The sequence below is a fragment of the Electrona antarctica genome (assembly GCF_951216825.1).
Source record: "Electrona antarctica genome assembly, chromosome: 13".
NCBI classification, from domain to species: Eukaryota; Metazoa; Chordata; class Actinopteri; order Myctophiformes; family Myctophidae; genus Electrona; species Electrona antarctica.
Genome location: NC_136794.1, coordinates 4,735,457 through 4,759,518, shown reverse-complemented (window position 1 = coordinate 4,759,518; position 24,062 = coordinate 4,735,457). Strand labels below are relative to the sequence as shown.

The 24,062-nt window shown below is 43.9% G+C and overlaps 2 protein-coding genes across 2 annotated transcripts in view; one reads left to right on the top strand and one right to left on the bottom strand.

Moving 5' to 3' along the window:
• pdia5 (protein disulfide isomerase family A, member 5) overlaps positions 1-5,585 on the bottom strand; it is a 99,535-nt gene extending 93,950 nt beyond the window's left edge. The window contains exon 1 of the mRNA XM_079518760.1: positions 5,470-5,585. Coding sequence (XP_079374886.1) covers positions 5,470-5,541 — 72 coding nt within the window. The 5' untranslated portion in view covers positions 5,542-5,585. The remainder of the gene's footprint in view (positions 1-5,469) is intronic.
• Positions 5,586-7,287: 1,702 nt separating this feature from the next.
• sema5ba (sema domain, seven thrombospondin repeats (type 1 and type 1-like), transmembrane domain (TM) and short cytoplasmic domain, (semaphorin) 5Ba) overlaps positions 7,288-24,062 on the top strand; it is a 227,296-nt gene continuing 210,521 nt past the window's right edge. Inside the window, exon 1 of the mRNA XM_079518685.1 lies at positions 7,288-7,540. The gene's annotated coding sequence lies outside the window, so the exon portion shown is untranslated. The remainder of the gene's footprint in view (positions 7,541-24,062) is intronic.

Here is a 24,062-nt window from a genome sequence, read left to right as displayed (position 1 = left end):
ACAATGATTTCCCTTGGTTGAATACGTTAACTTGTAACCTCTGTGCCCACTGACAGTCACATCGTTTCTACACGTATTTTGGTTCAATGATGATGATGTTCTTTCTATATTTTATATGAATCTGCTGATGTATGTGCTACAGGACGCCATCGAGTTATTTTTCATGTTCATGACATGGCTGTGGTGCAAATCATAGACATATAAACGTAGACGCCCTTTTCCGGCTCTGGAGCGTATGTGCTCAAGGGAGGGCAAAACTTTCCCAAGATTCCTTGCGAAGCCCCGCGGAAGCATGAGCGCGCGTCACAGAGCGCATGTTGGGGTCTGTAAGTCCCGGAAAAGATGTGCTGTGATTGGCCAGTATTGGCAGCGTGACGTAACGTGCCTTCCACACTTCCGGCGTACTTCCTCTCCCAGTGTAAATTCTTCCGCCCCTCCTTCAACACACATCGCTCCAACGAACTGCAGCGGCCAATGAGGCATCTATTTTTGAGTGGTGTAAACCACTCCTACGACTGGCTTTGTTAGTTTGTCTGTCTGTCTGTGCGTGCCAAAATGAGCACGGTTGCTACGGTCACCCAGTTCACACGGGTGTGATTTCATTACGTCAGACATTACGTCAGACCACAGCTGATCAGTCTATATAAGACCTTACACCACTCAGTTCACACGGGTGTGATTTTCTTTTTAAATATAGATGCAAATTATTGCTACGGAGTCTAGTCTAGTAGTGATTGAGAAACGCCACCCTAGACTCACCTATATCAGACTAGGCTGATTGAGTGATTGCACTCACAATGTTTGTGGCACCTGGCTGGGGAGTGTGGCTTTGTCAGTTCAGGGTGAATGTGAGCAGAGAGAGACAACTGGACAAGCAGGAGGATTACTTCCCATGTCTTGCTTAATCCATTGAGACCTGGAACGCATCCATGTCACGTTAGCGTTTAACCACATTAACCATTAACCCATTTTGGGGCGGGAACCCCTTTTGGTGTTTTAAACATTGTTATAATTTAGCTATTGAAAAATAGCAGATCTACAAGCTCATAGCGCGCCACCGAGTGGCGCGCTATGAACTTGTAGGTCTGCTATTTTTGAAAAATCGTTAAAATGTGCCTCAAATCTTTCCGAAAATTGTCATGATTTAGAAAACTTTTTTTTTTTTAATTTCGACGTCAGGCCTGAATGGGTTAATTAGTTTCCGTTGGATCTTATTGGATGTACTAATACCACTGGATGAAGATGACTTTCATTTCCATTGTAGCCGGGGAGCCAGTCACCCAACATTTGGGAGGACCTGTGATGTCATGCCGTACTTTCTATTTGTGTTTTTTGAGTGGTACAACCACTCCAAGGAACAGCAATGTCCGTCCTAACCTATGTGACTATGTTTAGAGTACCAGTAGGGGCAAAAGTGGCACTGTTGTGCCAGAAACAGAGAGAGAGAGAGATAGTGTTGTACTGTTGCCTGCTAATTACACAGAGAGAGAGAGAGAGAGAGAGAGAGAGGAGTTGCACCACTCAGTTCACACAGGTGTGATTTTTCTATTAATTTGGTCAGTAAGGTCCACATAATGAGAGGCCTGCTCTGCCGGAAACATTGCGAAAAAAGTTATAGCCATTTTTGTCTACCACACCATAGACAACATAATATATATGGCTGGCAACATGTTCCAAATTTCATTATGCTTTAAGTAGCATAGGACATGTCAAACTATGGGGGTTTTCATGATTCTGAATCCATTCCAAGCATTCGTTTTGCACAAAAAAACACTACTGGAGCTAAAAAGCTGCTATAGCCGTCAACACAAATGTGATGAGGTCAGCACATTTGGGCTATGGCTGTGAATTTAGGCCAAGGAGTGTTTTCCGTGCAAAACTAATGCTTGGAATGTAACATGCTACTTAAAGCATAATGACATTTGGAAAATGTTGCCTTATACAGCACCTTTTTAAAAAATTGAATATTGTGTAAAAGTATAATTCAAAAGTTATATTTGGGAAGATTTTTTTTTTTAAAAGGTGCTGTATAGGTTGTCTCTGGTGTAGTATACAAAAATGGCCATCATTTTTTTTGGTGATGTTTCCGGCAGAGCAGGCCTCTCATTCTGTGTACCTTAACCCATTTTGGGCGGGAACCCCTTTTGGTGTTTTAAACATTGTTATAATTTAGCTATTGAAAAATAGCAGATCTACAAGCTCATAGATACGAGCTTGTAGGTCTGCTATTTTTGAAAAAAATCGTGAAAATGTTTTATAAATTTCGGGCCTAAATGGGTTAATGACCAAATGAACACAAATAAAAAGTACGGCATGTCTGGCCCATGCCATCACAGGTTAAACTCTATTCCTTGAGCTTTTGGGCCTGTGGATTACTAAATTGCCAGGATTAAAGCTTTCGGTTTGTGATCCGACTTTGCGGAAGAGTGGGCTGGTAAGAGGAGCCTTAGCTCACTGCATAGACTTTTGCCATTTGCTTTCTTGTGGACATTCGAGTTTAGTTTTAAGTGAATATCTGTTATTTGTTTAACCCATTTTGACCTGAGATCAGATTCTAAAAATGTCTTCTACATCCTGACAGTTTTCTGAAAAAGCTGTTTCTATGTCAGTGGTTCTTCGATTTAAAAAAAATAGCAGATCTACAAGCTCATAGCGCGCCACTTGGGCTTGTAGATCTGCTATTTTTCAATAGCTAAAGCATAACATAATGGGCGACTGTGGCTCAGGAGGTAGAGCAGGTCGTCCAATGACCCATGGGTCGGCGGTTCGAATCCCGGCTCCTCCTGTCTACATGTCAAAGTGTCCTTGGGCAAGACACTGAACCCCAAATTGCTCCCGATGTGTTGGTTGGTACCTTGCATGGCCTCCGCTGCAATCGGTGTATGAATGTGTGTGTGAATGGGTGAATGTAATGTACAATCTATGTAAAGCGCCTTGGATAAAGGCGCTATATAAATGCACCATTTACCATTTAACACCAAAAGGGGTTCCCGCCCAAAATGCAACAGTTATAACGTTGCACAAGGGAGATACGTGCACATGACATGTGCCAGCTTCTGAACGTAGCCTTAACGTTGCGTGTCACTTGTGTGTTTGGTGATTATTAAGTTCTGCCACGTGGCTTCAATAGCACGCAGGCAGCAGCACAGACAAGATATTTTGAGTTCTTCTACACTGCAGTTTCCCCATTATCATCATCATCACCGATGGATCTGATGGCAGTGGGTCAGCCCCCCCACCACAGGCACATATCTCCCTGTGGCACTACTCTGCAGGATATCCTCACTCGCTCCGCTGAGCCACTGACTACTACTGGCATGCTGAAAGAAAGCACACTAAGGCGAAGAAGAGCAGAGGTGAGAAGGAGGGATACGGACAGGTTCATACTCATGGAACTTTGTGTGAGTGTGCGTGTGCGTGTGCGTGTGCGTGTGCATGTGCATGTGCTTGCGTGCGTGTGTGTGCGTGCAGTGATGTAAATAGGTTTTCAATGTAATGAGTCCCGGGATGCAGGGATGGTCTTTTAGATGAGTCCCAGGGACATTTTAATGAGTCCCACTTCAACAACATTTAGGAGTCATATTTAGCTTTTTGCATTCTTACAAATTGCAGCATTTAACTTCCATTTCATTTTTATATGGTTATAATGTGGTTATATTCATGTAGAAAACAGAAGAAGAAATTCTTATTTTAACTAAAGCTAGCAAAATTAAAACTAGAATAAAAAACAGTGCAGTAGTACAGTAGTGCATCCCGTGGATGCAGAGGTCATTGTTTTATTGCGTCCCTTAACTATAAACTGCGTTTTGGGATGCAAAATGCACCCTATTTTAACCCATTTTGGGCGGGAACCCCTTTTGGTGTTAGCATTATGTTATGCTTTAGCTATTGAAAAATAGCAGATCTACAAGCTCATAGCGCGCCATAGCGAGCTTGTAGGTCTGCTATTTTTGAAAAGTCGAAGAACGACTGACATAGAAACATAGCTTTTTCAGAAAACTGTCAGGATGTAGAAGACATTTTTAGAATCTGATCTCAGGTCAAAGTGTGTGTGTGTGTGTGTGTGTGTGTGTGTGTGTGTGTGTGTGTGTGTGTGTGTGTGTGTGTGTGTGTGTGTGTGTGTGTGTGTGTGTGTGATGCATGCATGCATACATACATGTACTGTATCAGTGTGTATAATAGTGCGGAGTCCCCAATCCTAATTGGGGCAAAGAGATGTGAAATTGCTCCGACAGGCAGACCAGCCAGAGGCACAGCTCCTTCCAGTGTCATGAGTGTCATCATGCTTTATCCCTCTGTCCCTAACAGAAATACCTCCATACCCCCACGGTGGTGCTGCTGGTCGACCCCACTCTGACCGGTCGGTTCTCGACAAATATGCACAGTCTCAAAGTACACACAGTCACCCACAAAAGCCGACGTGTACTCACAAAACGCCTACCTGGCACAGTGTGCGCACGACACGTGCACACACACACAATCAATACCCAACCCTTGTTTGCAAAAGCAGACAAACAGGATATGGAGCAGGATAAGGTGCACTAGATGTGATTTGAGGAAGGGAATCCTTGCCACTCACTGTGAAACGTGTATAATGTCCCCGAGGCTATGCAATAGCATAAACTGTTGTTTCTCATTCAGTGCACTGTATGCCAAAACCAGTGTTTAATCTTCCATGTGTGACCGTCATATGATATAACAAATTCCAAAGGGCACTTATATATCATGAATGCCACACCCACACACCCTGTGCTGTGTGTGTGTGTGTGTAGGGTAGCCTACAGTTCAAATAATGTAGCCTGCAACTGTAATATCCTTTTATGGGGTTTAACTTTTGGGTAAGGGCACCAAAATGAGTTCATGCAACAATTTGACATGGAAGTATAGTAGCCTAGCATACCGGGGGTATCCATATCTGTAACAGGTGGATAATACATGAATGAATGGGACCACAAGGCTAAGAGCACTTATATAAACAAATACAAACATATTTCAATAAGTCAATCGTTCAATGCTTGCTCCACGGGCCTAAAAGTGTGATCACTCGTCCCATGTTCCCTGGAAAGGGGGGCTGTGTTACCTACACAGACTAGTATGTATGCCTCAGTCATTCTGGAGGAACCCCCTGTCTCTCTTTATCCACACACACACAGGCAACCATTTACTGTAGCCGACTCTACCGCTGAGTAGATGCAATCTACCTCGAATAAAAGCGATACAAGTCTCGTAAAACAGCAGACCACTTGTTTTGAGGCGAAATCCGAGCACCCAAGTTCAGCCTCGTCAATGAAACAACAGCCCGAGACGAGAGGTTCTGTACTGTCAACTTTACCTCCTCCTGCTTGAATTCAAGACGCGACGGGAGGTTTTGAGGTGTTTCCCGAACGCGACCAGCAACCACACTATTCTAAATAACTGTTATCTTATCACTCACACCGCCACACAACCCATATGATTCGCTGTACTCACCAACAACACCAGCAGCGTATACATTTTCGCCTCTCTCCTCATCCGTCTCCCGCAGCGGTTGAAAGAGGCCATGATGCCGTTCCGTTGCCACGTCTGGATACGCAGGCGCAATCGGGTTTTCCATGGATCCTCGAGCACGACGCAAGGCTTCCTAGGAAATGTAGTTCTCTAGATGTTGGAACGAGTTTACCCGCCTCCTCCACCACGCCACAGGTCAGTGCAAATCAGTACAGCAAAAATTCGCATTAATTACTTGTCGAAGTTGTCGTAATGTCTATATAATGCAGTAATACCAATGTATATCAATATAAATTATAGCCAAGGTGACTATTAGTTTGTGAATGTCAATTAATTAGCCTTTTCCCCAGCGTGTAACAACTGTAATTAAGCTCATGCATGCACCTGCATGCAGATAGGCCATACTGATAATATGGGTCCAGAAATACATGAAATGTATGTATTCTACCTTTAAACTTAAATCTTAAATCTGAGGGTGTTTTTTTTATACTATTTTGAGAAAAATACTGCTATTTGTCCCAAAGTGACTGCATAAAAATGCTATTTGTTTCAAAAAAGCTTTATACCATGGCCTGTGCTGTGACTTTGTAACTTGTTTACAAAATGCTGTACCCCCTGTATAGTGTAGAGTATATATAGCCTCCTTTCCCCCATTTTCAACTGTTTTTTATTGTATTTTGACACTTGCTTTGGCAATTGTAAATGTATGTTTTCTTTGTGCCAATAAAAGCTCATTTGAATATCACAGCCAATGCATGGCTACCAGGTAGGCCTATAGCTTCCTCAATCCCAGGCTATCTTCCACATGGGTTAATTTATTTGGTTGTAGCCTATTTATAAAATGTGCATTACGTTTTATTTATGCAATGAGTCCGGAGAGTAGGCTGGAAATGTGCCTAATTTTACATAAACTAAACTAAAAGTCGTCAATTCAATTAAAATGAGCTTTATTGGCATGAGAAAACATGTTTCATACATGTTTTGCCATGTTTATGTAACAGCATACTCATAGCCAAAAGCAACTAAGAAAGTGCCAAAAGCATAATAAAACAATAAAGAAAAGAAAAAGTAGGTGGGGTGGGGACCGTATGGTCACATATCTTGTAAAAGATAAGATAAGGGATAGAATAACAACTTCTTAACCAATATATGAAGTATAGGCTAGCCTAAACCTAGAGTTCAGGCAGAATTTCAGCAATGAGCATATTTAATTGGAAACGCAAAGTTCCAAACAGATGTAGCCTGCCTACTACTAATTGCCATGGCACCCCCACAACATCAACATGACGGCGCCTCAGACAACGAGACATTAGAGCCGGTGTCACTCATGTCTTCAACATACATAAAACATATAGATATACCGTCTTTTCACTGTCTCACAGACAGGCGTACAGACGGTACAGTACAGGCAGGCAAGGGTGATTTATTGTCATTGATCGATGAGGCATGTTTTGTGCAGTCAGTCAAGTCAGTGCTCTAGTCTGCTCTCTCGTTGAAGCAAAGGAGGACTTATTTCGACAGCCCTTCTTGGCTTCGCGTCGCTCTCTTGGGTGTCCATACGCACTTCCTTTTTATTGAATGCACATTCTCCCCCCCCCTTTCTCCCCCCCTGTGCAGTACCGTCCACCTCGCGCACGCACGCACGCGCACGCACACGCACACACACAGAGCGCCGTGCAGTGCCGTCCACCTCGCACACACACTGACAGTGACACACACACACACGCACACAGAGCGCCGTGCAGTGCCGTCCACCTCGCACACACACACACACACACACACACGCACACTGACACACACACACACACAGAGCGCTGTGCAGTACCGTCCACCTCGCGCACACACACACAGAGCGCAGTTAGTTGTTGGCTTGCGGGCTGCAGGTCGCTGTGAGCAAGACGTCGGCTGAGAGGATACATACACAACACTAGTTGAAGACAAGTAGCTCATCTCTCTCTCTCTCTACTGCAAGAGACCGCGTGTTTCTACAGGTTTATTTTTACCCCCCCCTGGCATCAACTTGCGGAATAGAAAGAAATAACCATCTTCCAAGGTAATTAAGGAATATACTTTTCTCTAATAGTGCAGACGCTAGTGATCAATAGCTTTATACTTTTGTGGTGTGTTGCGCTGCGCACCATGGTTTATGTTTTCCATTGGAATTACCTCTTTGGTGGGAATTTGGGAAATGGTTGAAATCATCTAGTCTTCCATGACTGATGGGCAGTGATGGGCTGATTGGACCAAAACTAATTTTATTTAGGTTGAACAAAATGAACAATACTTATTGGCATTTTGAATTGATTATAGTTACGTTTTGATCTGCCCCCCCAAAAAGAAGAAAAACAAGGCGGATGGGGGGGTAAGTGCAGGTCCTTTTTTGCTATTTTTCCTATTACAACGTGGACTGGAACATTGAACATGTTGTGACGTTTTTCATTCCGAAATGTCAATGCGCCATGATCATATGCCCCCTTTGTCGTCTGCTTTAATTACGAGCAGCACGCGTAGGATTTGTTCCCGGTAATGTTGTTGTATTTTGTTAAGAGCAGTTTTGCACTTCGTTCCCTTTTATGACGCCCCATAGCTTTACTTTCTACTCACGTTCCATCCCGGGATCAGAGGCATTTGTGGGGCTGCAGCAGTAGCTCTGCCAGCCAGTGCCTGGCTGTGCCTTCCACATTAGCACCGCAAACTTACTTTTGTCTTGCGTGGCTATTATGGGATTGGAGTGGCTGTGGCTGTGAACTTAAAATAAAAATAACATTATGTCTAGCCTAGATCCAGGTGTTTTCTTCTTATGGTGTCTTGGTATAGAGAGATCAAAACTGGATGTAATGATATGAAAATGCTGCCTACATATTTGTCCACAATTAGTCGGGATTGCGGGATGAGGTTCGTGCACCCATGATGAATTGAAGCTTATACTATTGTGTTGTTGTAGGACCTACAACGGTTTGCTGTTTGCAAGATATTGTAGCCTATAGTCTGATAGCGATAGATAGGAAAAGACAGGTTGTCCGAGTACGAGTATCTAGCTCATGGTGATGATTGAGAAAGAAAAGAGGGGTGATCCGAGCAATACACAGGGGAGGAGAGAGTACATTTGTATACTTTATTAAAGTATTAAGCCATGTTGATGATGTCGACTGAATACTGATGATGATTGTTGACTATTCGTAATCGTAATGACCAGATTTGCGTTAGTTAGAATTTGAGCCAATTTCCCTCGCGCACACCAGGGCAGGCAGACATTGCTCGCAGCATTCCTCGCAGCGTTACCTCTTATTATTTTAGTGTTCTGCTAAAGATTCACCGAATCAATTGAAAACAAATCACCTGGGAAAGACATTCTGTAAGCTTGCCTGTTTGATAAATAATTTCCCTGCATGCGTTTATATTGGAATGAGCATAGTCTAAGAAATAACAAACATTCTTATATCCACAATAAAGGCCACAAATATAGAATATATTTTAATGGAAAAACAACCTATTATAATAATATAAGTAATAACAGACATTAATTTATTTCAAGTTGTTGAACATTCCCAAACGTTGACGAGATATGCTTTGTTGCTAGAGAACGACAGAGGGCAGTGTTGAGCAGCATTGGACAGCTGTGATAACACCTTGACAGGTGATCGAGCGGCTGAGATACTCCAGCTATAGGCTACGATTCGTTACTTAATGAATACATACTAGACCCAAGTAATTATTGATTGGCAGCACAACAATTAGTTAGCCTACTTAGTTTGTGTCCCCTTAGGTTAATAAAAAACCAGGATTAATGCTTTCTCTGTCTGGCTTGTTTAATGCATCCCGTTTCAAGCACTGTAAAGCATAGTGGGTTTTTGTGTTAATCCATTTTGACTTGAGATCAGATTCTAAAAATGTCTTCTACATCCTAACAGTTTTCTGAAAAAGCTATTTTTCTATGTCAGTGGTTCTTCGATTGTTCAAAAATAGCAGACCTACAAGCTCGTAGCGTGCCACTCGGTGGCGCGCTATGAGCTTGTAGATCTGCTATTTTTCAATAGCTAAAGCATAACATAATGCTAACACCAAAAGGGGTTCCCGCCCAGAATGGTCTAATAGGACATTGTCCATTGAACTTCACTAGTTGATCCCTATATACCTCCACAGACTAACCCAATAATAATTCTTTGTTTGCATGTCTTCAGGCTATTGGAAATGTTTTCACTTATCATAAAGGCTTATTGTCAAAGTTCATGAAATAACCTCAATTAACTTGAATCAAAAGCAAATTATGTGCCAGCCTGCCTTGCATGTATTACTCGTTTTGGCCATGCTTTTTCATCTGTATGACTCACTGTGCTCTGCTACAGTATGACAAATTCAAATATGTGAGCTTAATTACTCTTAAACCATGTAAGACAGATTCATGTTTTCGGTGTGAAAGTGTGAAATTAAACATGACATGTTGTCAGAAAATGAGTCTTTATTACACCTATAATCAAATCAAATCCACGTTCAGATCCAGAAAGGAAAGTTGCCTGCATGCATAACTTGTTGATGAGGCAACCGGTTGTTTATTTTGTCCCTGGGCATTCGGCCAATTCTATATTAACCCCCCTTTGATATATATTCATACATTCATAAAGGTTTGGTTGCGTGTAGCCTCCCCGCATGCTTGTCTTACGCATGATTAACGCTTTTGTGAAATTCAAGAGCATTGTTTCGCTGTCTATTCAAATGGAAAATACTGTAGGTTTTCACCTTTTGACTAACTTCTTATTATGAGGGCCCTTGACATGGCCTGGTGGGGAGGCAACCCGACTGAGCAAAACAGTTCATAGACAATAACTCAACTCAGAGTCCCTCCGCATCCTCCCTCCTTCACTAGTACCCACCAACAACAACCTTCTGTCTCTCTCTCTCTCTCTCTCTCTCTCTCTCTCTCTCTCTCTCTCTCTGTGTTCTCTGTCCTTCCCTCTTGCTCTCTCTGTCTGATCTGCTCTCCTCAGTTGACTACCTTCTCAGTTGACTACCAGAGAGAGAGCTCTCTCTCTCTCTCTCTCTCTGTAGCATCAGGTTCCAGGACATGTTTATGTGCATGCCGGGGGTGCCGCGTGTCCAAATGGCATCTGACATGAATTATATCTTGTCATTAACAAGTACGATAGGTGTTTGAATAATGAGACGACAGTTCCCCTTCATCACATTTTTAATGATGCATATTTAGGCGGTGCCCATATGAATTATTTCTGCTGTCGGGGGGCATCAATTGAGAGGGGGACAACGGATATGAAAGATTAATGTCTGGCCAGGGGGAACCAGATCTGACTGCACCACTAGTATACGCAGCCACTGTCCTTCAGATATTATCTTCCAAGAGGAGGGAAAAAGGAAACCATGATGCGTCTCTGACCTTCACTATAGCGTACTGTACGTGTGTGTGTGTGTGTGTGTGTGTGTGTGTCTGCAGGCATATTGTACAGTGTGTACACGTGTGTGCATTGATGTAGCATGCATGTATGCTTCAGGATAACAGAAACCTACGCATAGCAGAGATGGCCTTTGTGATGTTCTTCACACTTTAGATAGATACAGTACCTGCACTAGCCAACATACTGTACAGAACACACTGTGAATTTAACTCACTGAGAATATATACTTCATCATCAACCGTGGTCAACCGCAGTTGAGATACAAAACAATCAGGCATGCCCGTTGCTTAACCCATTTTGACCTGAGATCAGATTCTAAAAATGTCTTCTACATCCTGACTGTAAAATAGCTCGAACCAGTGCTGATCATTTCGTTAGGACCCGCTACAGTGGTGTTCGATACGAACTTAAAGGTATATTCAGTGATTTTACTTAATTCAAATATCACTTATTTTTTCTTTTTCTGGATAATCCTCCCTACTATAGAGTGTGCTGACCATATAAGGAGTTCCTCCCTGTCCCCAGTGAGCCCCTGGGGTCAAAAAACCCTAGTTTCAGTTTTGGTGGCGGGTGGCAAAGCCTTCATCCAATCAGGATGAGAGGGGCCTTCCTCCAATCATGATCGAGTGGGGGCGGGCCTTGGTGCACATACTGTTGGCCTGTTGCACTTCCCCCCACTGTAGAGCGTGCATGTGCACATTTTGTTACCAGGGCGGACTGGGTGGTTTTCCAAATCACCCAAATCACTGAATGCTCCTTTAACCGGGATGTGGAAACCTCTACTTCAATGCTCTACGAGTTGCTTAGCCATTAGCCAGTTATTCTGTCTCATCTAGAAGACTCGTACCCAAGGTAATACAAGCCATTCAAGGTATATGGGTTGTAAAGCCAGATACCTTGATTCGTATATGTTGACCTGTTGGAGATACCGCGTGCGTTGCCTGGAATGTCAGGTTTAGAAGCCATGGGAGCCGCCTTTTATGCTGTGCAAGTCTAGTGTTACGATGATGTCACCACTGTGTATATCCATCTTTGGAGTTTCTACATTAATCTGATGTCAGCGCTGGATATCGCTGTTGTCTCAATATATGGGACTATGGGTTATCCCATATATGGAACTCTAAGTGAAAGCCTTCGCAATACTGACAGTTTTCTGAAAAAGCTATGTTTCTATGTCAGTCGTTCTTCGATTTTTCAAAAATAGCAGACCTACAAGCTCGTAGCGCGCCTATTTTTCAATAGCTAAAGCATAACATAGTGCTAACACCAAAAGGGGTTCCCGCCCAAAATGGGTTAATAGCATTTATTGTAAATGCATACATAAATGTTCTTCTTAAGTTCTTCCTCTATAGAGCGTCGCAGTCCCGCCCCCTTTCATGACGACGCCAGGCCCAGGAAATGAATCCCAATGCATTTTCCCATAGACATTTCAAAACGTATTTATTTAAAGACCTTATAAGCGTCGTACAAAGCCAACTCTTGTCGTGACAAATCATGACAACAAACACAATATTTTGGACCAAACAAATAATTAAAAAGAAGAAAAACAACAAAAAAAAGTGTTGTAAACCTGCCGTTTTCTTCTTCTTTCTAATTATTTGTTCAGCCCGAAAAATTGTGTTTGTTGTCATGATTTGTCACGACAAGAGTTGGCTTTGTCCGCGGCGTAAAACGTCTTTAAATAAATACTTTGTGAAAAGTCTATGAGGAAAATGAACGGGGATTTATTTTCCGGGTCTCTCGAGGGGGAGGGACTGCGACGCTCTATAGTTTGTACATGGAAGTCAGAAGACTGCCACTGTCGCAATATTGCTTTGCTCTGGGTGGATCTTTGTCGGTTTTCTGCTCTATATGTAAAGTGTCTTGAGACAACTTGTTGTGATTTGACACTTTAACCCATTTTGGGCGGGAACCCCTTTTGGTGTTTTAAACATTATGTTATAATTTAGCTATTGAAAAATAGCAGATCTACAAGCTCATAGCGCGCCACCGAGTGGCGCCAAGGGGCCAGTGAGGCGCTCCAACGTTGAAGCACTGGGCCCTAGTGGTAAGAGGAAGGACTGCAGGCGGACCCGTGCTTTAACACGTACGACCATCACTCCCTACGTCACCCATACGTCACCCCGGACCTCAAATTTGAGGTCCAGAGGAGGTACTTCCGGCAGTCTTCCGGGTGCTTCAAAACGCCACTGAGCAACTTCATCGAAATGAATAGCTTGGGGGCGGGGCTAGTGCTCCAGTTCGGTCTCTATCCTTTATATACTCTGAGTGGCGCGCTACGAGCTTGTAGGTCTGCTATTTTTGAAAAATCGAAGAACCACTGACACAGAAACATAGCTTTTTCAGAAAACTGTCATTTTCAAACAGACATTTTTAGAATCTGATCTCAGGTCAAAATGGGTTAATACATTTGAATTGAAATTGAATTGGAGACTGAGACTGGTCATTCTCTAGTATAATGTTCAGCAAAAACGGCCCATCTTTGGGTGACCGTAGTGGAACTTTGGTATATGTCATATGACTCATATCTCTCTTTTATAGTCGGATGGTCTTTCCAGGACATTTCCTGACCTCGCATTAGCAGCCTTGTCGATTGTAAGTGTCCTCCATGTTTCAGAACCACGGATGCTTTCAATAACAGGCTCTGGAAAAAAGGAGATTTTGGTGACTGCCAAATCTTATGTACAACAGTAGCTTGGTGCAGGCTGGCCAGACGTGGCCCTTCCTGATGAGACAATCCTTTCTATTTCCTAGCTGCCACATACTGAAAAAGTAATCTACCACTTTGATGATGGATCTCCTTTTGAGAGTGTGCAAATGGAACCAAATGGACCCATAAGGTTGAAATTAACCCATTTTGGGCGGGAGCCCCTGTTGGTGTTAGCATTGTTATGCTTTAGCTATTGAAAAATAGCAGATCTACAAGCTCGTAGCGCGCCACCGAGTGGCGCGCTACGAGCTTGTAGGTCTGCTATTTTTGAAAAATCGAAGAACGAACATAGAAGACATTTTTAGAATCTGATCTCAGGTCAAAATGGGTTAAGACGCTGGAGTACCACTAAAGTGGCAACAAAACGAATTTGGCCAAACATGACCACTCACTGACCAGCTATTGCCACAGAGTCGTGATAGCTCAGTGTTGCTCAAGCCACATAACCTACTGTAAAAGAAAATGGTAGGTTTAAATGGCACAGGGAAATCAGCAATAATTTGTTTTTCTTTCATTTACCAATCATAATAAGTTAAGAACGATTGCTTGATTGATTGTATGCTTCACTGCGTCATTGGAGCACTGAAATGGTTTAGGCAATTTCAACCTGTTTTGTAGTGCCATCTCGTTAAAATTACCACCGCTGAAGTGCCCTTGAACAAGGCATTGAACCACTACGATGCAATGTTCTATGAGCAGGGCCTGGCTGGAAACAAGTTCTTGAGCTTAGCCCAGATACCCTGGGTAAATATAGTAATCATTTCATTTCATTTCATGCTATTTGGTGTTGGGCGTCAATTTGTAGCTTCCAGCTTCCATTGAACATGATGTGTAGCAGGACGGCTGTGGCTCAGGAGGTAGAGCAGGTCGTCCAATGATCCCTGGGTCAGCGGTTCGAATCCCGGCTCCTCCTGTCCACATGTCGAAGTGTCCTTGGGCAAGACACTGAACCCTACATTGCCTCCAATGAGTTGGTCGGTGTGAGCTCGCCACCATCGGTGTGTGAATGTGGGAAGTGAGGACGCTGGCGTCAACTGTTTGCCGCTTCACCTCCCAATGTATGAATGAATGAACCATTGTAAAGCGCTTTGAGCACTTGGAAAGGCGCTATACAAATTCAATTCATTATTATTATTATGTCCCTTTGTCACCGCTATAGTGTGAACTTTGCTGTGCATTGATGGTCAAAGTCAAGGGCAGCGGAGGTTGGTTTTGTTCTCTATCCAAATATAATGTCTCTCAGTAACCAAAAGAATGAGTCGTTGGGGATCATGGTCAATGTCAAGTCCAGGCAGAAAGGCCAGCTGAGGTTTGTTCTGTCCTCTATCCAAATGTAACGTCTCTCACTAACCAAAATAATTAGTCGTTTGGGATCATAACTTCTGCAAAAACCAAAGAATGAATGAAAGAATGGTGTTACTGTATTTCCTGCAATCTTCTGGTGTTTATTCCCTGACATACTTAATGAATGAATTTCTGCATTCCGAAAACTTAAGTTTGACCACTTCATAAATTGGCACGGGGCAGGATTCACTTGGTAATTAGGCCCAGCACAACACAGATAAACACAACTATCCACATGCATGTTTCGGAGAAAATGTACCTCATGTGCACTGCAAGTGTGCTGTTCTGTGGGTGGGTGAGTGGGTGGTTTGCAGTGTGCTGTTCCGTGAGGTAAAATGGTAAATGAATGGTGCATTTATATAGCGCCTTTATCCAAGGCGCTTTACAGAGATTCTGCATTAGCCTACATTCACCCATTCATGCACCGATGCCAGTGCACCATGCAAGGCACCAACCTGCACATCGGAAGCAATTAGGGGTTCAGACAGAGTCTTGCTCAAGGACACTTCGACACTAACTCTGGGGGAGCCCACAGGGTTCGAACTGGGAACCTTGCCGTTCCCATCCGGTCACTCTACCCCTGAGCCACCGCCGTGTGTTGAGAGAGAGAGGAAAGGTTCCTCTTTAAACTGGTGCTTGGTATACAGAACACAACGGGCACAGTGTACTATAGTGTATCTATTGCTGCCAGTTGTGTGTAATACAATTGCCATGTTTAAAATACTAGCTGGAGGCACAGTGACTTGTGGTGGCACCCGTGCCCCCCCTCCCTAAACCCACCATGGTGTTTGTATCCAGAGAACAGAAACCCCTTTTTTCTCCAGAGTCACCTGAATTTGATTATACTGACTGTCCTCCGAGCACTGACACAAATGGTGGTATTTAAAACTCTCTGAAGTCCCACTATACAGTATAGCCCTTCATCTGAATAGTGAATACAGCATGTGCTCTTTGTTTCACAGACACATATTGGCCTGGTTTTTAGGACATTTCACGGAAGTGCTGCTCGCAGGGGGGGGAAAATAACTGATATTTTAGTTGAACATCTGTTTTTTGGTGAGCAATGTTTTCATACAAACACATTTATAAACCAGGCTTTATACTGTGTATGACCAGGGCCCTTTTATGAGGGTGATTTTGGGGGACTTGCTCCTATCGCAACCAGTCTGACAGTGTATATGACTACGGTGCTTAAAGGCTCATTCATAGTCTGGATTTTCGGTGGTGAGGTGACCACCGGAACTGAAATAACGTTGAGCGGTGGTGAGTAAAAACTGAGAGAAATGGTAAATGGTGCATTTATATAGCGCCTTTATCCAAGGCGCTTTACAGAGATTGTGCATTACATTCACCCATTCACACACACATTCATACACCGATGGCAACGGAAACCATGCAAGGCACCAACTAGCACATCGGGAGCAATTAGGGGTTCAGTGTCTTGCTCAAGGACACTTCAACAGTAACTCTGGGGGAGCCCGGGTTTGAACTGGCAACCTTGAGGTTACCATCCAGGCACTCTACCCCTGAACCACCGCCGCCCCAGAGACGGGCTGGGGCGGTGGCGTTGGTTTGCTCTTCACCGCGGCTCAGTGACGTCATGTTGTAGTTCGGTGGTCACCTAACCACCGAAAATCCAGACCATGTATGAGCCTTTACGGAAGTTTACACCACACCGAGAGTGATCGGGGCAAACTCTATACTAACTGCATTTAACACTTTGTTAAAAGGGAATTAGAAGGGACTCGAGGGAGTGGAGGCTTGATTGACGGACGATGCGTCATTGTAATAAGCACACAGCCTGTAGGCTGTCAGTGAGTGACAGAAGAGAAGCTTCTCTCTCTCTAGGTGGGTGGCTGCCTGGCTGCCTTCGGTTCGAGGCATCCATGTGGAGAATGCCGGCTATGAATAATTCCATCATGTTCTAGAGTGTCTAGTCTGGGGCCCATTCAGCGTCGTTGTTGGACCTTGTGGAAGCTCCGGGGATTGGTTTTGAATGTCGACGGGGTGCACTTGGCGTGGCCTTGAGTCAGTGTCTGTCTGTCGGTCTGTAACCTGGTCCGTGTGTGCGACGCAGCGCCGTCTGTGTAATCTGATACATCTGCAGTCGTCTGTATGTATGCTGTCTGTATCCCCCCCCCCCACCCCTAATTAATGCTTGATGCGACTCAAGAGGCTCAATTTGTCTGGAAACCTTATCGCCGTGTTCCTCGTTTGTTTTCTCTCCTCCTTCCTTCCTGTGCTGATTATTACTGTTACATATGGGTTGGAATTGAGATGAAAAGACCAATTTGACATCCGGCAAAGAAAATCTGTCAAGTAGTCAAATACATTATTTTTGGAAAAACAGTGTCGGGCCTAACTAGGGTTTTTATTATCGTCTATGTGGCACCGTTTTGTGGAAATCAAGTATTTTTCGTGACTGTAAAATAATACCTCGTATGTCGGAGCTCTGAATGTAATACAGATATCGATGGCTTTATTATTCTTTTTTTTTTTAAATGTTTTTTTTTTTGTGGCTTTCGCCTTTATTTTATATTTTTCTTTATGGAGGGACAGACAGTAGGCTGGCAGGAAATGGGGGAGTGACATGCAGTAAGGGTCGTCGGGATCGGGAGTCGAACCCGCGGCACACTGCCAGACTTGGACTACCGGCCCAGGTGCCTGGACCGCTGAGCCACGGCCCAGGCCGATGGCTTTATTATTCTGCTGGTACTTTTGAAGACCGATATCTATTCTATTCTGTGCTTTTTGAGCGGTGTCTCCAGTCCATTACATAGCTATACACTACAGTATGTGTGTCCCTGTGTCCGAGCACGGAAAGCGGTATCTCTCAATTCTCGACCGTTTCGGGCGCGGGAAGGCTCGCCGGAACAGGGTCAGCCCCCTGGGCGTGGTCCTGGTGGTCTGGATTTTCTGGTGACCCCCCCCCCCCCCGGGGACCCCCATGCGGTAACTGTGTCATTTCTCTACCGCTTCGGATGATGCGGGAAGGCTCGCCGGAACCGAGCCGGGCCCCCTAGGGGTCTGGATGTTCCGGGGACCCCCACACGGTAAAGGTCTCCACACACTGGGCGCGAATCGGATGCGAATTCGGATTTTTAGCGGCGTTTCTCCATCGGGTTTTCCGAAAAACGCGGCCGGTGTGCAACCACCTTAACTGTCATTTCTCAAAGATTCTTTCCAAAAAGAATCAAAGTACAGTACAGAGCACAGTACACTACAATACAGGACAGTAACTATAACAATACTGTATGTATATTTGCACCGCTCACTTCACACAGGTGCGATTCTTTTTCGTTTTTCTTGAGTCTTTTTTTTGCATTCTGATCGTTGTTCCTCTTGGTATTAAAAGAGGTGTGTGCGTGTGCGTATATGCGTGTGCACAGAATTACATTTGTAAACATACTCTGACTCTCACATATGTCATGCGCGCATGTCTGTGGGCAATTTTGATTTCCCTTTGTGTGCGTGCGAAGCGGACGTGAAGGCATGTGGCTTTTCTCTCCCGTCGCTCGCTGTTCAGCCCACTAAGCAAGGTCTGAGTGGGAGGAGAATAATAGAGGGCGAGAGGAGGAGAAAGTGCTCCCACAGTTGGTTTGCCCCTCGCAGGGGGGGAGGAACACTATTCCCATTGATGCTGGGATGCATGCATGGAGCAAACCCCCAGAAGCTTTAAGGAAAGGAGGGCTTTCATTCAGGGGTTCAGGCGACCTGTGTGTGGAGGACTGTGCTAGGAGATGGGGTGTTACGTCGGCCATTGTTTGGCGATGGTGGGAACATTGTCCCCCTCCCCCCCTGTACCAAACCTTTACCACTGTATCTGTGGGTTGGATGCTACGAGGCCCTACGAGCTGCAGCTGAGGTGTTGCTAAAAAAAAATCACACCCGTGTGAACTGAGTGGTGCAAGGTCTTATATAGCCTGATCAGCTGTGGTCTGACGTAATGTCAGTGACCATAGTAACCATGCTCATTCTTTTGGGTCACATACACACACGGGTACTAACAAAGCCAGTTGTTGGAGTGGTTTGCACCACTCAACACTCAAAAAGGGTCTCTCGTGCACTTTAAGGGCCCTCAAATAGGCCTGAGAATATTTGGGCAGAGTGCCACCATATGAAAAATAGACAAAAAATTGTTCTCCATCCAAATCTCATCTCTCACTAACCCAAATAATTAAGTCGGTCAGGATTCCTTTTCTCCACTTTTGCAACAAAAATGATCTGAGATTGGGAGAAATACTAGTGGATGGGGAGACCTGTGAATGTACAACCCAGCATTTCAATGTATTCACTTTCACTAATACATTGGCTGTTGTGTTCCGATGCGTCAGAAACATTTGCTACAGCAACAAAATGAGAGATATGGCACAAAAATCGAAATAACTGAATTGAACTTTCCTTTTTTTTAAGGATCGTAAAGGATATGCGAGCTGATTTAGACAGGGGAAAGTATTCATAAAATAATAACCCCCTTTGCACTTTCCTCCCACTGCTGTTTCAGAAACATTGCATGATGAAATCAGAAAATAACATTTCCCCACAAAGTGAAGAGCAAATTTTTGTACTTTAGTCTAGAGATGCAATAGTTACGAAATAGGTGAAACTGGCGACTTAATGAAACCTTTCGCCTGACTTTGCCTGGGGGCTCCCTGGACCCATCTGGTGATCCCCGTGGGTCAAGAAGGTGTTTGCCTCTCACAACCATGCCTCTGGAATTGTATCTCTTTAACAAAAGCATACACACACACTAGATAGAAAGACAGGGCTAACGCACCCCCCCCCCCCCATGGACGTTTTTAATGAAGAACTAGAAAAAGTGCCCTTCTGGGCACAGGTCTCCACCAGGAGGATAGGAGTGTGTGAGATGTTACAATTTTCTTCATTTTGTTGAGGAAATGCAGAGCCAGATCACTCATCGAATCTCTGAGGATAGAATTGTGGATGAGCAGGACATGTGCAGCATTTTGAACGAAACGGGCCACTCCTGAAAACTTTAGAAGGCAATGTTAGCCAATCAGTGTAGAATCTGATAAATCCAACAGACTCGTCTTGATCACATGACTACAGAGATCATGTGTACCGATTTGCGTGAGATTTGGATGAAATCTGTGCGACTAACATACTGTAAGCAATGTGTTTAGCAGAAATCAGCCTCATGGTGGCGCTATAACCGGCAGATGTGGAGGGATGCAGGGACAATGTTTTTCCATGGCCTCTAGGGAGTGCGCATACATAAGTTGTATAGAGATTGATGAAGTTATAGCTAAAAACAGGAATTGGCCTGTTATAGCGCCACCATGAGGCTGATTTGGAAAAGAATGAGTGGCATGTCGTCCTTGGCCTAGTGGAAATGTGCGTGTATAATTTCACGGAAATTGCACACTGTGTTTGTGATGTGTGGCATTTTGTTCGAAACGGACCAATCATGTGAGCTTTGGAAGCCAATATTAGCCAACCAGGATGGAAGATGGGAAATTGTGCAGATCTGTGTTAATCACATGAATATGGAGATAGTGTATACCGAATTACAATTTACAATTTAGGCATTTAGCAGACGCTCTTAATCCAGAGCGATTTACATTAAGCAATAACAAAAGCATGGCATACATCACATATTGTGTGATGTATGGATAAAATGTGTACGAGTAATGTACAGAAATGTGTTTTGCCTTAATCGGCCTCATGGTGGCGCTATAACAGGCCGTTGAGGAATATTTGGGTGTGTGTGCAAAGTTGTGTGCAAAGTTTGTGTGCAAAGTTTGGCATGGATCGGGCCAACGATACCGGAGATTAGCTGATAACGGACGGACGGAAGGACGGAAGGAAGGAAGGAAGGAAGGACACACACACGGACTGAGTGCAAAACATACTCTCTCCCCATGCCTTCGGCCTGGTGGAGACAAATATCGGATCTCTATAGGCCTCATCGGCTGCCAAACAAGACCTGGATTAGGATCCATATACCGTAGGTATAGCAGCAAAGGGGTTGACTGTATGTATTGCTATTGTGCTACTGTAGGCTATACGGGTGCTGCGTTGCTACTCGCCCATTGGGCCATGGCTCGTTAGCCAACCGGTAACGTATACGCGCCTTAGGAATATAGGTCCCGGGTTCGCCTCCCATCTGGTTAGTGGTTACCATGAGTGGATGTGATTACGGTATTGACCATTTGCAGACATGTTTCCATCAGAGTTTGGAAGCACTCGTTTTCAGTAAAGCAATGTCCTGCTGCCTCACATTATGTGCTAATTCAAAACAGGTGGTACGCAGGGCTGTTGAGTGATATCTAACGAGTACTTCCAAACTGCAGCACTTGGAAAAAGAATCACCTGCAAGCAAGGACACAAAGTAGCTCATAACATGTCTACGGTGGATTTTTATGAAACAAACACTTTGAGGATAGAAAGAGAATAATTCAAGCTTTCCGTACAGCTGCAATGTTGGTGAGTTTGACGTTGTTTAATACAATCAGATAGGACTTTTTTGTTTGGATGAATGGGCTGCCTATGGAAGTTGCACCTAGGTAGCACCTTGCCATTACCTTATATGGTAAGATGGCCGCGGTCTGCATATGGAGATCTTTGCCAGCCAACCTTTACCACCCTGTGAAGAGCCGGAACCCCCCCCCCCCCCCCCCCCCCCCCCCATGGCTAACCACCACCACACCCCGGACAGTTTGCTTAAGGGTTAATTGTATTATAGTGGGGGGGCTAGGATACTGATTTGCTGCCCTTGGTAACATAGCAGGTGTTGGGTTAATTGATGAGCACAGCACATGGCTCTGTGTGTGTGTGTGTGTGTGTGTGTGTGTGTGTGTGTGTGTGTGTGTGTGTGTGTGTGTGTGTGTGTGTGTGTGTGTGTGTGTGTGTGTGTGTGTGTGTGTGTGTGTGTGTGTGTGTGTGTGTGTGTGTGTGTGTGTGTGTGTGTGTGTGTGTGTGTGTGTGTGTGTGTGTATTGATGTAGCATGGATGTATGCTTCAGGATAACAGAAACCTACGCATAGCAGAGATGGCCTTTGTGATGTTCTTCACACTTTAGATAGATACAGTACCTGCACTAGCCAACATACAGTACTGTACAGAACACACTGTGAATTTAACTCTGAGAATATATACTTAATCATCAACCGTCAACCGCAGTTGAGATACAAAACAATCAGGCATGCCCATTGCTTAAAGGACCACTTCACCACTTTTCAACTTCTCTTGAAAAGTGGCGCGCGCTGTGTGTGCATGTGCACGTACGTACGTGTGTGTGTGTGCGACGTGTGTGCGTGCAAGTTCACCCCTATGAACGATCTGTATGTTATGTGTTCTTATTATATTATTATCGTTCAGGAAATCGGCAATCCTAGCGGTTACTAGGCAGCCTGTCTCCATGCACCGTCTGCCATGTCCCTGATATAATTACCATAGTGGCTTCATTGTGATATGATTCGATGAACTATACCCATCACAGGTGTTCATGATTGGAAAGGTGTTTAGCAATGTGGAAAAGAAACCAATAGCATTCATCTCAGAGGATGAATCTTTGGAGAATCTTTAGTCACTGATATGCTGACAAGCCCATTGGTGATTGCTGATGGAAATCAGCTTGTGCTGTAGCTATATCTGGCGCCTTGTATTGCATTGTTCCTGTCAGATAAACAAATGCAATATAAGCTATTGTTGCCATTGATAATCTGGTTTATATGCACCGATGATGCATTTATACATGCTTGGTACGTTTTCTAACGTGTTTGATGCAGTGTTGTTGTTTTTGGAAGCACATTTTAGTTTTAGTCATAGTCTCTTCGATAGATTTAATTTAGTTTCAGTCACATTTTTGTTAGTCTAGTTCTAGTCGACTAAATATCATAAGATTTTAGTTAGGCCTTGATGCCGTCGTAATGACTGATTTTACACTTGCTGAAAATAGCCGATCTACAAGCTCACAACGCGTCGCAGCGTTGTGGATCTGCTATTTTCAGCATGCAACCAAGTGTAAAATGACTTATACTGGATCTCTTGTCCACTTGTGTCTTCCTAACATTTGTTGACGAAATTGTCAGTATATTTAGTCTCAGTTTTAGTCATCATAGCTTAGTTTTAATTTAGTTTCCATTTCGTTTTCGTCAGTGAAAAAAGGTAGTCGACGAACATTTTTCGCCTTAGTTTTAGTCGAAGAAATCAACACTGGTTTGATGGGGAAACAGGTCTATTTTAAGGGTCTGACTCCCCCCACACAGGTCTATTTTAAGGGTCTGACTCCCTCCACACGTACAACCTTCTCTTATTTCCCTGCCTACTTCATTGAAAAGTCTTCTACTGTCCACACCGTCCGGAATGCAAGTGCTTTCACATGTTTTATGATGGATGTGATGAATAAGGAACCCCAGCTGGCCCTCTGAGACAGAAGGATCTCATAATGATACGCTCACCTCACCTCACCGCTGCTGCTGGCTGCAAAATTGAAATATGAAATTTAGCATTTCATCACCTTCTTCAATATGGTCTCTGTACATCACAGGGGGCCACGCAGGGCCACCACATATTACATAGAGATAGAAGAATAGCCTAGAGACCCCATACTGGTTTATTGTGTACAGTATATGTACAGTATGTGCAGCCTAATCGCACAGAAAACGGTATATATGTACGAAATTGCAATTCCGTAGATACAGTGTTGTTTTCGTCGACTAACACTATGACGAGAAATGTTCGTCGACTACCTTTTTTCACTGACAAACTACATAAAAACTAAATAAAAACTAAGCCATGATGACTAGACTAGTGGACAGGAGATCCAGTATAAGTCATTTTACACTTGGTTGCATGCTGAAAATAGCAGATCTACAAGCTACAAGCTTGTAGATTTGCTATTTTCAGCAGTAGAATCAGCCATTATCGGACCATAAATCAACTGTAGATTTAGTAGACTAAAATCGTATGACATTTAGTCGACTAAAACTGGACACTAGAACATTTCAGGTGACTAAAATGTGACTAAATGAAAATTATTCTATAAAATCAAAATGTACCGTCAAAATGTACCGTCAAAAACGACACCGTTTGACGGAGGCGTGGCTTTCACAAACATGGAAGTGCAATTTCACCGTGGCTGATTCGGG